This window comes from Artemia franciscana, unplaced genomic scaffold, assembly GCF_032884065.1.
Source record: "Artemia franciscana unplaced genomic scaffold, ASM3288406v1 Scaffold_674, whole genome shotgun sequence".
Classification (NCBI taxonomy): domain Eukaryota; kingdom Metazoa; phylum Arthropoda; class Branchiopoda; order Anostraca; family Artemiidae; genus Artemia; species Artemia franciscana.
The window spans coordinates 242205-255588 of record NW_027066929.1 but is presented as its reverse complement, the minus strand read 5'-3'; the positions used below and the strand labels follow the sequence as shown (position 1 = coordinate 255588).

The 13384-nt window shown below is 33.4% G+C and overlaps 1 protein-coding gene across 1 annotated transcript in view; it reads right to left on the bottom strand.

The window, feature by feature from the left end:
- LOC136043493 (laminin subunit alpha-like) overlaps positions 1-13384 on the bottom strand; it is a 167433-nt gene that overhangs the window by 85808 nt on the left and 68241 nt on the right. Inside the window, exons 17-20 of the mRNA XM_065728411.1 lie at positions 12245-12454; positions 8699-8882; positions 6355-6470; positions 4356-4637 (exon numbers count right to left, since the gene is read on the bottom strand). Coding sequence (XP_065584483.1) covers positions 4356-4637; positions 6355-6470; positions 8699-8882; positions 12245-12454 — 792 coding nt within the window. The remainder of the gene's footprint in view (positions 1-4355; positions 4638-6354; positions 6471-8698; positions 8883-12244; positions 12455-13384) is intronic.

The following is a 13384-nucleotide window of genomic DNA, read 5'->3' as shown; positions in this document are numbered from 1 at the left end:
CATCCTGAGTATTTACTTCCTCAGAAAATCAGAACTAAAACAAATGTTTTCAGGATTTCGGTTTCCAGGGCTATTTTAAGAAAGATCCGCTACATGTTTCCTAACTAGATGCAAAAACTACTTTTAACTAGCAAAATTTCTAAAGGCGGTTGGAATTAAATTTTAAGTTTTTGGTCCAGTATTCACAAACTAGACGCTAATCATGCTATTAGGGTCTAGGTTGTCTTAATTAAAAAGAGGGAAGTTTTATGAAAGCTGACTAAAAACATACGCGCCAAATAGTTGACACAGTTGATGGTGTTAGTTGTGGTGAAATTGTGCTAATAAATGGAAAATAAATCAGATGAATTAAAAAAGTGAATAACTGACGATCAGCTATCAAACAGTTCGTGGTAACGAACTGTAGTAAGGAGCGACCCGGCTCAATAGTAAACGAAACTCTAGAAAACGGACTTTTGATGCTAAAATATACATCAAAAGAATCCGGCTCAATAGTAGAGGAGCGACCAATAGTAAAGGCTCAATGGTAAGGAGCGACCCGGCTCAATAGTAGACGAAACTCTAAAAAAACGGAATTTTGATGCTAAAATATATATCAAAAGAATCAGATTTTCATGCTGATTTTAAATATATAAGTTTCATCAAATTTAGTCTTTGTCATCAAAAGTTACAAGCCTGAAAAAATTTGCCTTATTTTAGAAAATAGGGGAAAACACCCCCTAAAAGTCACAGAATCTTAACGAAAATCACACCATCGCATTCGGCGTATCGGAGAACCCTATAGCAAAATTTTCAAGCTCCTATCTACAAAAATGTGGAATTTCGTATTTTTTGCCAGAAGACAAATCACGGGTGCGTGTTTTTGTTTTTTTTCTTTTTGTTAGTTTGTTTTTTTTCCCCAGGGGTCATCGTATCGACCAAGTGGTCCTAGAATATCGCAAGAGGGCTCATTCTAACGGAAATGAAAAGTTCTAGTACCCTTTTTAAGTGACAAAAAAATTGGAGGGCAACTAGGCCCCCTCCCATGCTCATTTTTTCCCAAAGTCAACAGATCAAAATTTTGAGATAGCCATTTTCTTCCGCATAGTCAAAAACCATAATAACTATGTCTTTGGGAATGACTTACTCCCCCACAGTCCCTGGGGGAGGGGCTGCAAGTTAAAAACTTCGACCAGTGTTTATATATAATAATGGTTATTGGGAAGTGTACAGTCGTTTTCAGGGGATTTTTTTTGGTTTTGGGGGCGGGGTTGAGGGGAGGGGGCTATGTGAGAGTATCTTTCCTTGGAGAAATATGTCATGGGGGAACAGAAATTCAATGAAAAGGATGCAGGATTTTTTTAAATTACCATAAAAGAAAACAATGAAAAAATAAACATGGAAACGTTTTTTCAATTGAAAGTAAAGAGTAGCATTGAAACTTAAAACGATCAGAGATTATTACGCATATGAGGGGTTCTAAAAATACTTTAGCATAAAGAGCGAGGTATTTAGGAGGAGATAAATACCTGACTCTTTATGCTATGGTATTTTTAGTAATTTCAACTATTTATTCTACGGCCTTTCTGATTCAGGGGTCATTCTTAAAGAATTGGGACAAAACTTACGATTTAGTGTAAAGAACGAGGTATTAACGAGGGTACAAACCCCCTCATATACATAATAAAAATTAAAGAATATAAAAGTTTGTTACGTAAGTTAATTCTTAAGTTACGTATATTTTTTTACTAATAAAAAAAAAAATCGTTAAAATTAAAATTTATAGTTGCCTTTTTATGTAACCGAAAAATTGCTTGGCAACTAGGCCTCCTTCCCCATCCCTTATTTCTCAAAATCGTCTGATCAAAACTAAGCGAAAGCCATTTAGCCAAAAAAGGAATTAATATGCAAATTTCATTTTAATAATTTATGTGTGGAGAGCCAAAATCAAACATGCATTAATTCAAAAACGTTCAGAAATTACATAAAAAAAACTAGTTTTTTTAACTGAAAGTAAGGAGCGACATTAAAACTTAAAACGAATAGAAATTACTCCGTATATGAAATGGGTTGTCCCCTCCGCAATGCCTCGCTCTTTACGCTAAAGTTTGACTCTTGCCACAATTCTGCTTCTTAAAACAATAAAAAGCTTTAGCGTAAAGAGCGGGGGATTGCGGAGGGCACAAACCATTTCATATACGAAGTAGTTTCTATTCGTTTTAAGTTTTACTGTCGCCCCTTACTTTCAGTTAAAAAAACTAGTTTTTTTTTATGTAATTAACGTTAAAGATTCGTCTAATGCGCTTTATTTTGTGAAATTGAAAGGAGTTAATAAAATGAAGGAACCATGGATGTCCAAACAGAGACAAAGCAGAAGAAATAGGGATCAACAAAGAAAAATAAATTGCCTTTAGAATGAAAGTTGAGAAAAAGTAACATAAACGCCAAAGAATTGCAATTTTCGTGGAATTTTCAGCGATACTGTATTGATTTTTCGAAGCGATAAATTTTCATAAAAAAAAGCTTCAGAATACTTAAAATTATCATCAAGAGTTACGCTATATTATTAAATTAAAGAAACAACTTAACATTGTTTTATTTAATCCAAAAAAAATTATATATTGAATTTTTTTCGTATTTTGTGACAGCAAATTTTGTTACAATGACCATGCGCAGTTAAAATTGTATTGTTAAGTTTATGAAAAAGCGTAAATAAATTCTTATGAGATACAAAAATAACAAAATTATCTACAAACACGACAATTTTACAAAATGGTAGTACTTCAGGCAGATATTTATGAGCAGGAGGGAAAGGTGAGTCCCAGGGCCGGGTTCCAAGATTTCTGCTGCATATTATGTTTTCGCAAATAAGTAACATAATTTACCCTATTCCTACTTGATCTTAAAACCCATCAAGCGGTAAAGATCCGTAATAATGCCTCTTTGGAACTTCTGAAAACTACACCACATTCTCAAATCCAATAACTGACACCTAAACTTCCATACCAAAGTTTCGTCCCCCTTACATTCAGCCAATCAGTGTCAACTGTGTTTCCTTACTTTTTGCTCTTAGAAAATTTTTAGATACGCTGAAGAAACAGTTTCCTAACTTGTTAGAAAAATTAATTAGCCTATAGAAACACGATTGTTAGCTTAAAAAAGCACTTCTAACCAGTTTTGACATTATTTAAACTGCTTATTGAAGCAAGCTTTGTAAAGCATATCCATTATGTTCCAAAATAAGTTTGCTTTTACAAGATACAGACTATTCAGATAGCTGGAGTTGGCTCTTTTGCTTGGAAAGCATGTGTCTAAATGACAACTAGCTTAGTAAGCTATAAATGGTAAAAGAATTTAGCTAGAAAGTTAAATAATATATGTATTGTATTACCCTGTAGCAAGTTGTTAATTTAGGGAGATCCCAGCAGAAGTTTCTAATTAACATGCACACAAATATGGTAGAGGCTTGCGTAAGGCATTCATAGGTATTAAAACTCATTTCTACAGGGAAGAGACATCCCTTCATCGTATTAGTGTGAATACCAAGTTTTCTCCTTGACTGTTCTTACAGGCTAACTGACCATCTTACCAGCGTATTTATAACATGAGCCATTAACAACCATCACACATCTAACGAGAATGGTAGCATTATCATTACTGCTATCAGAGTTAATCTAAATAAAGAAGCTTATAAGGATCAATGACAACAAGGTAATATTACCAAAAGAATTTATCATTTACAATTTACTAAGAGAATTAATACCATAGAGATATGGAGACACCTTCAAAGAAATCTTCACAAACCTTTACTGCTGACACGGAAGAAAAATTGTAAAAGGCTCGCCAGAACATATCGTTGCTGCAACACCAAGAAGTAGTATCTGACATTTTCGCATTCCTGAGTTAGTTGTCAAAACTATTTGCTAAGTTGTTGTCAATGGGAGATGGAGAGTCAGTAGAGTAATGCAGATGACGTGGATCGATGCATGATAAATTATTCGTTGCTCCGTTGATCCTCCCTTTGAACATAGCACAGCAAACGGATTTTGGCAATTATTTTAGAGGTTTAAAAATGTCAGACACGACTTTTAAACATAAACATAACGACCATAAACATGATATGTTATGAATGTAATACAATATTTTATACAAGTTATTATGAATTAATATGCATATAGTCAGGGGTTATTCATATTACAGATTTTGGTAAAAAGAGTAAAAGCACTCACGATTCTAAAAATAAACATTCAATCAATACTAAAATGGAGTTTGACTACCCCTAATATCAAAACTACTGACTTTATATACCTACGGATGGAGATTACTCCTTATTTAGTCATACGCAGCAGAAAACAGGACATAAAACATAATCATACCATAGGAACCCCTTCATCCAAATATACTAGACCAGTGGTAGCATCAAATATGTTATCAGGGAGATGGTGTGGCTCTCCTTCTTCTAGTTCTTCTCCCTCTTCATCCAAAGACACTGGTTCAAACTCAATTTTAGAAGAGTCTGGAACATTGGGGTAGGTAGATCCAATACATTTTCCATCTTTTCGGGTACAGACAGGACTTAGATTAATAAAATCTAAATTCCATTCCTCAGCTGGGATAGCAGATACAGAGTCAATTGCTGTATTAGCTCCTTCATCTCCCTAATAAAAAAAGAAGAATTAATGAGGAAGAACATTTAACCCACCATAATGCTTTAACCCGCCATCATATAACAATTAATGAATTTGTCCTGATCTTTATATAGACGTAAAATTTGACTAGCACGAACTGATGATATACTACCCCTTGATTGACTTGAGAGATAGGGAGATGTGGTAATTATGCAGTTCATGATATGGTTCACCCCACTGAGCTATGTTATATTAACTAGCTATAGGCAAATTATGGACAGACATGATTTATATTACTTGATCTTCGTTGTCATAGACGCAGAGTGACAAATGAAGTACTCACAAATAAATAGCATTAATTAAGTTATGATGAGAGTAAGAAGAAAGATTAAACCACTCATTAAAGGAAAAAAAATTACACAGATCAGCAAATAATAAAAAAAAAAAATCTGAAATCCTTTATCTTAAAAATTCACTAAGAACATATAAGAAGTTGGACCAAAATAATGCATTCAGTATTTCAACGCTTTTATAATTTAGAATCTCTGTTTTGAGAATTAGAAAAACAAAAGAAAAAAAAAGAAAATTTATTTGGTGGTCACAGTGTATTTGAGATAACTTCTTTAAAATATTGACTGCAAATGCTTGAAATTAACCTAAGCTTTTTTTTAGAAAGCAAAGAAGCTTTAGATGCAATAAATGGCTATTAAAACAATAAGACTAAGAAAATGAATAGTAAAAAGCGTAATCTTATATATCTAACAAATTTTTCCGCTAGTGTCGTCTAGCTCAGTGAAAACAATTTAAGTACATGAAGCATACAAAGAAATGCACGAAATACCATACAAATCCTAATACTTCATGGCAAGCCAGAATTGGTGCAAAGGTTTCAAAATCGTCTGGAGCAATTTTTAAACTAGCTTTGAAATTTATTTACAGGTAGGTTCTCAAATTGACTTTTGAGCAAAAATATTAAGAAAAAGTTAGTATTCTAGGCTAAATGACAAATTCAACCTCAAGAGCTTAAATAACTTAAGAGCAGCTTTTTATTATCAAAACTGAGGTCGTCACTTGGGAACGTATTATATTTAATCATTACCTACCAATATAATTGATTATGTCCGTACCTCCCCGCCAATAATGAATGAAAAAATCTTATGAAGTTGCATACCTGGTACCTGAAGACAGGCGACTATTTCTCATTTTATAATTAGTAGATTTCACTAAATTGTGATAACTTTTATATACAGTTTTTGTAATTCCACTCTGTTTTTATTGCAATATCGAGTTGAAAACTTTCGCTAAATTTTTTTCAAGGAACGGTAAGGAGGCTTCAAACTTCGTATGAGGGAGAAGAAATAAATTACTTTTCACCGATCGTCAAAAAAGTGTAATATACTACACTTTTTTCTTTATGGAAGTCGTCCAGCTGGCGGGTTGGCTAGTTGATACAATAAACCTGAAATACCCACCGGGAGCAAAAACATTTTTAGGTGTTTGCACATCCCTCTGTTTCGGCAGCACTGTAGAATCCCTTTTTAGTAAATGATATAGGTTTACTGCAGATGTAAACTCAACGATCTTAGATGTCTGAACAATTCTAGCAGGTGAATTTATTTTCCCAAAATGCTTGACCGCTATCGGTTTACGCTTTGGGAATTCAAAATATCTATATTATAGTAATTCTATCGGCTGAATATTTTTAATGAAAGATTGGAAGAAAATTAAAAGACCAAAACTGTCTTACTCTTAGAACAAGGCTTAGATAGTTGTCACTCGGATAAATACCAAGTTGGCCGTCTTCAGATGTAACAATCTGCTTACACGGGAAAGAGTAAGTACAGTCATAGAGCACAGCTTGTCCTGTAAGTACAAAAATACATGAAACATTGAAAATTAATCGTAGAAATTTTTCATAATAAAGTAATTACTAAGATTTACATTGATGGCCAAGTTTGATTCTGAATCGTCAGTTAATAAGTAGAACATTATGAAACCTACCCTACAAAGAACTTGTTACAAAATTCCTTGTGCCAATATTCCTTGTGTTGTTTCTCCGAGATTCTGTCTTTTTTTCCGTTTCCCGAACTTTCCCTATAATTAATCTGTTTTTTACATTTTTTTCTTTGATCTTATGAGTTTGGTATTTACTTTCATTCCGAGGTTTTCCTTTGAGACAAAAGAAACAACATCTCTATGCTACACAGGGTTGATTAAACATTACACAGGTCGAAATTTTAATATAAATACTCCACTGTCTTCCAGGTTTCCTCTGATCTTTTCAACTTTTTATTTACTTTTTCTTCAAACGTTTGTCAATTGAGACAAAATACATGACATCAACAGTGCACAGGGTTTCTCCAAAATTTTACATCAGCATTCCCTGTTTTTCCTATATTCCATATATTTCTCTTTGACCTCATGCATTGATCAAAGAAGCTATGTACTTTCGAATAAACCAAAATTCAAAATTAATATATATAATATTACGCAAATCCTTTTGGAGATAAGCTCCCTATGTGAAAGCTGTGCAATGTGAGGATTCCTAATCCTGGGGAAAATTCTGAGATTAATGCAGTCAGTTAAGTCAGACGGAAATTACGAGCAAAATACCGAAGCAGATTTTTTTTTTTTTTTTTTTTTTTTTTTTTTTTTTGGCGAGGGTCACTTTATAGGTGAGTTATTCAATGACGAGGGTTCTTGTTCTTAGCTTCGTATTCGTTGATTGCGTTTTAGAATTCAAAAACAAAAATAAACATTAAAAATTGCACTGAAAACTTTAGGAAATGATGGAAGGAATTATTCTAAAGACCATTAGATTTTGTAATTTTAATATTGCCCTAAGATCTTCAGGTGATGCGGTCTGTATTTCCTCAACCGAGAACACCGTCCTTTCATTTGTCTTTTCGGTTCAGGAACAAGATATGATCTTTTTGACCAGATCTGGATCGTCTTTGACGCTATTCAATAGATTGTGATCAAAACTCAGAAAACAATGCTTTTATTTAAAATTAGGCATTTTTAAAACAAACTTTGATGCCATATGTTTCATGGCCAAAACATCTGGAAAACTTGCATGTCATAATCCAACCAAAATGCCTACATTCTCCGAAAGTTCTCTAATATTGATTCGATAATTCTCCACAACAGTTTTAGTCACACCTTAATGTTTTCATTAGTTTTGTTGTGCTGGAGCGCCTAGGGCAAGCATTGTCACTAACATATTCTCGGCGTTCTATGAAGAGCTTGTATTATTCATAAACGCCTTTCTGGCTCAAAGTGGACACGCCAAATGCTACAGTTGACATTTTTGGTTTTCTAAAGACCAGAGCGAAATTTGCACTTCACTGAAAACAGAACAAGTTTTAAACGTTTTCTATTTTATAACTTCAATAAATGCGAAATGTTTGAGACTTTGAGGAATTAATATCAGCATGTGTTAAGCTGTCAATCCACATTCATTTGTTCTTTTCAGTAATCTTGGTTATTATGGTGATATTTTTTTTTATGCTATAAGAAATAGAAATACATTGCTCATAATAAGAATTGTTTAAAGTGCAAAAAATACGTTCAGGTCATTAGAAGGCAGAGGGGGCGTTAGTCCTACTCCTCTTTATGGTAGTTTCCACTCGTTTTTAGTTTGACTTGGCTATTGATTGTAATTTCTGTTTCTTTGGGTTTCATGTGCTTATTGAAAGCGACTTATGGTTTTTTTACGCTTGATATATTATTCGACTTTATTTCCGCTCACCTTTGCTTCAAAATAGCTTTTTACTTTTCTGAGGAAAACTTTTTGTGGAATTTTTTTTTTAAGTTAATATATAAACATACCAACTTTATATAAAGAGAAAAAATAAGAAGAAGAACACATATATTCTACGGGATTTCGGTCCTCGCGAGTGGATTAAGTCGTTTATTGCAAATAGGGTACGTAATTTTCACTGGAATTTTATCAGAAAATTTTATACCGGTATGATGAAGTTTGCATCGAACACTCCTTACCCCTTATCCCGAAAACTTCACAAAATCAAAACAATCTCGAAGCATAGGAATGTTATTCAAAAAGAAATTATACAATTCTAAATATATACCTTGAAACCTTTCCTGTCCAGAACTGATATCTAACTGAACATTTGACTTCCTGCCATCAAGTGGGGTAAAGTAAGATATCACCAAGACATATCGTCCCGGCTTTTGAAGGCGCATATCCAAGTGAATCTCTGGTTGGTTTTCGTTTATTACTGATGCTCTGCTCAAATCCAAGAATTGGAGTGTCTATAAGTAATTAGTTATTATATTTCAAATCATAGAACATTAAAATTAACAAGACACCAAACTGCAAAGAACCTCAACCTGTCATTAGATGTTCATTCTAGCCCAAATGAAACTCGACCTGCAGAGGGTTTAAGGAGTTGATTGGTCCACAGGTTAAATTCTATTTGTCTTAGGTTTAATCTACACATCTACTACTACTACTACTACTAATAACGCACCGCAGAACCAAGCCAACCAAGGCCAACACAGCTACGTACGCTCCATTTCCATCTCAATCTATTCAAAGCGTCTCTCTTTACACACTCTCAGGAAGTTCCCATTTCCTTCAAATCTTACCTTATTATATCCTTCCACCCTGACCGAGGACGACCTGATTATTTACAACTTTTTTAAGTTTGAATCAAATATTCAATTTATTTATAATGTTTCAAAGTTCTAGTTATTCATTTATAGTAATTTCTGTTCGTTTTAAGTTGGACTTAAAATATGAATTTATTTCAGCTTGCTTTAGCTTTTAACCTAGCGCTTTGCTTTCCTTTGAAAAACTTTTGTGTTTGGAAAAACTTTTACGACATTAATTATAGTTCGAAGCCACTATACTAGTTAATTCTCACTAGTCCGGTGGCTTTGCTATCAGCACTGACACATTAATTTGACCAAGACCAGAAGTAAAACATAAAACTTCAAAAATCGAAAGATGCAGAAAAACTACGGACTAAGAAAACACTGTTTCAGAGCCTCTTCCCTCTCTTCTCCAAGGAAAAAAATGGTCTGATGGTAAAAAAAATGGTACTAAAGACGCAATCTCAGTCATATACTGTAATAGTTTTTGAAATGACATCTGCTCGAATGTTATTAGTTTTTGTCAAAATTCTCTTTTGTCCTGTTCTAGTTTGTCAAAGGTCTATGCAGTTCGGTCAAACATGCATTTCATTTGGCTAAATAGCCAGAAAAATAAGGAAAGGCACTCAAGCATAATTCAGGATATACTTAAACATAGAGTTGCAGAGGGCCAAACTCTTCAGAGGTCAGAAAGGGAAGGAGAGAAGAAAATGTGCATTTTTTGGCCCCTATTGTTTAATATTTCTATTAGACAGTTCATTCCAATCAATCTAGGGGGAGGGATTCCCATCAAGTCCCCCTCTCCCTATTTTCAGGTATATACTTGAACGTCATAGAAGTCAGATATCTTTGTTTACTAAAAGCTCGACATCTTTCGGTTAAAAAGGACCAACATTTAAGTATTATAACCAGACTAAATTTAGATCTTATGAAGAAATCTTATTTCTTATGAAGAGATCTTATTAGACCCTAAGAAAACTATGAGGTCCCAACCAAGACAAAGCCGTTCGCTAGCTTGTTCATAGGCTCCATGATCATATTTCAATCAAGATTTATTTTACTGATCTTCATACAGCCCAAACTATAACGGCAACAGATTTTTTAAATGAATCAGATGGCTGCCTCTTCTCTGTAAACTGTTGCGCTACTATATTTTATAATTCAATCTATTCAAGGAATTGTAATGAAACACTTTGTCTAATTGCCAAACTTGAGCTTTACCATCTCAAAAGCATTAAAGCATCCATTTACAATTCGAGAATATTACTTTAACTTAAAGTAATTGACATTAGTAAATTTTAATTTCATGCAGTTTATGTCGATGAGGGTTTCCTAACTTTTTGGCCAGTCAAGGAGAATTCAGGGCTATCAGAGAGAGAGTTTAATTTTTGCGCTACGTTTAGGATAGAAAAATAACCATTTTAAAAGGCTAAGACAATTGAAGAGAGAACAATAAACCTTAATAAATGAACTCTCTCTTTTTCTGTTAGAAGGGATATTTGGCAAGGCAGGTTTTTCTAAAGATTAAAAAACGTTTTCCCGTTTTCTTCAACCTCTCCTTAAAAGAATTTGGAGAGTCTTGAATATAAGTTCGATAACATTATTTTTCTAAAAGTCTTAGTGGAAAAGATTTTTTTTTTCGCCAAATTCAATCCTTTTATAGCATATATAATAAACCCATCAAATTAAGACAAGAACTCTGTTTTTATCCCTGGCCCCCAAAATACAGATGTCAAAATCAAGCCATGGAAGCCGAGCCAGTAAATGTCGACTTAAACTGTTGAAGATAGGATTCTTCACATCAAACAACAAAAATGGCCTAAAGTAAAACCTTCATCTCAACTAAGCGACAGAGATGAAAGACAAATAAAAAATTCAAATAGGGATAAATCCTTTTAATAAACAGTGATAAATTTCACAAAATACCAGTTTTTTCGGTCAAATATGCAGTGACCATCATCTGTAGTAATACTATACAGAGATGAAAGTTATAGATGAATATACATAGAAGGAAGGTATACCTAGAGGTGGATACCTTACAGAAATTATCTACAGAGATGGAAGGTATTCGTTTAAAAGTTTTGGTCATAAAGACAAAGGCCCCTTATAATAAATAAGGAGTTTAAAATCTGAGGGGATTGAACATAATCATAAAGGGTGACAAATTAATTTCAGGTGAAAGCATTTTCAGAACTGCCTTACTTCCTCACCTGAGCAAACTAAGTTGGAACCTATAGCCTTACAAGAAGAACTATACCCCTACAATAAAACGGCGTCGGTCATTGTTTTGACAGCTATTCATTAGGTGCAAGCTACGAAAAACATATTGTCCTTTGAAAGATCAGTTTATAAAAGTTAAGAATATTAAGAAAAACTATTAGAAAAATACCAATAATATCAAGAAGAATTTATGAATGTTTTATTTGCAAAAAAATGAAGCTTATTTTGACTCACATTCGCGCAATATAACATATAGTAATGAATACTATTAATGAAACCAAGTCTTGGGTCGGGTCAAAACTTGGATTGATTTGAGTTCAGCTCAAACTCCACTAAAACCTGTAAATAATATTACTGGTTTGAAAATGATTCGCCAATCTTAATCGTTACATGGAAATTTTACCTGTAGAATTTTTTTCAAATTTCAAAAGATAAAAAAAAAACTAGCTTAAGGATACTAGCTTCAATATATCTCGTACATAGTCAATTCACAAAATCACACAAGTTTTTCGTGAATAAGTCAGTTTCGAAGACTAATTTTTAAAACAATGATTTTTAATGAATTTGACGCAACACGTTGAAATAATTTAAAAACACGTTTTATAAAATCTAAAATTCAATAAAAAAAACCAAGAGATATTCCTATTGATGATATATTTTAATGGAAATCAGAAGATTTTCTTAATTTTTACTATTTGACGCCTCCTGAAAGGCTAATCTTTAAGACCCTTAATCGATTTCACCGAAATTCTCACATCTTGAGTATGCACTTGACAAGAGTGACATAGACCATAACTTACACTATAGTCATCAAACAGGATTGCTCTGCTTCTTGTTTCACCATCATCAACATAGGCTGCTTCTCCTCTGATAGCATCAAAGCTAGAAAGTGAAGGGTAGCTGTAATGTTTGCACAGATCCCCATTTCCAGCAATGGAACAGGGGTTTGCAACTCTTTGTTGTAGAACACTTGCTTCGTAGTAAGCAGAGGGAAGCATCACGAAGTAGTCCTAAAAAACATAGATTTATTGCTTGAATATATATTAGGTAAAATAGAAACAATCCTTGGAACACGCGAGTTGGAAAACAGCCACCACACGAACAAATAAACTTTTAACTGGGGATAAGTCCATTTATTGAGACAGAGAAAACAGGTACAAAAGTCTAGATATTTTGACCACATATACAGTGATCATCATCAGTAGAAATACCAAAGTATTAAAATTGAAACACAAAACAAAATACAAAAAAAAAGTAACTTCTGGTTCATTTACTAGATTTCTTTTCAATAAACAAGAGTTCAATAAACAAGGTTCATTCAAAGTCTTGAGATGTAAATTTTCTTTTTTCATCTTGCCTAAATGTAAAATTAATTTTCAATGATGGTGGCAAAGTCTCTTCTGCCTTCTAATTGCAAAAGAAATGTTGATTTAATATGTGTATACTTGATTGATCTCATCCCCCCATATATACGACGCATGTTCAACGTAATATCTTCAACTAGGTATCCTTCTCCCAGAAAATTAAAATCCCATTTTATCCTTTTAGATATTTGATTTATTTTCTAAAAAAAAAGTAATCAATTGCATCATTAGTCAAGTAACCTATTCCGGATGAGCTTGATTAGTCACTTTAATCAGAATCGATTTATCAAAACAGATACCACAGGAAAAACCAATGCACTAAATGGCACTCTTCTTCTTATATTTACACACTAGAAACAATTATTTAGAAAAACATCTCATTTTAAAATGCTATAAAACCCTTGTACAGAAAATCAAAAGAAGTGCTTTTTTGTTCTTGTGGTACGTAATTTGCTTCAGCCCATTTCTCGTGCGAGTGTTCCCACAGGCTGTTATAGCAGGTGATAGTAATGTGCGATGTTCAAAACTTCGAAGCAAGAAGTGGCCGAAAACGATCATCCACTGATATCGGCTTTC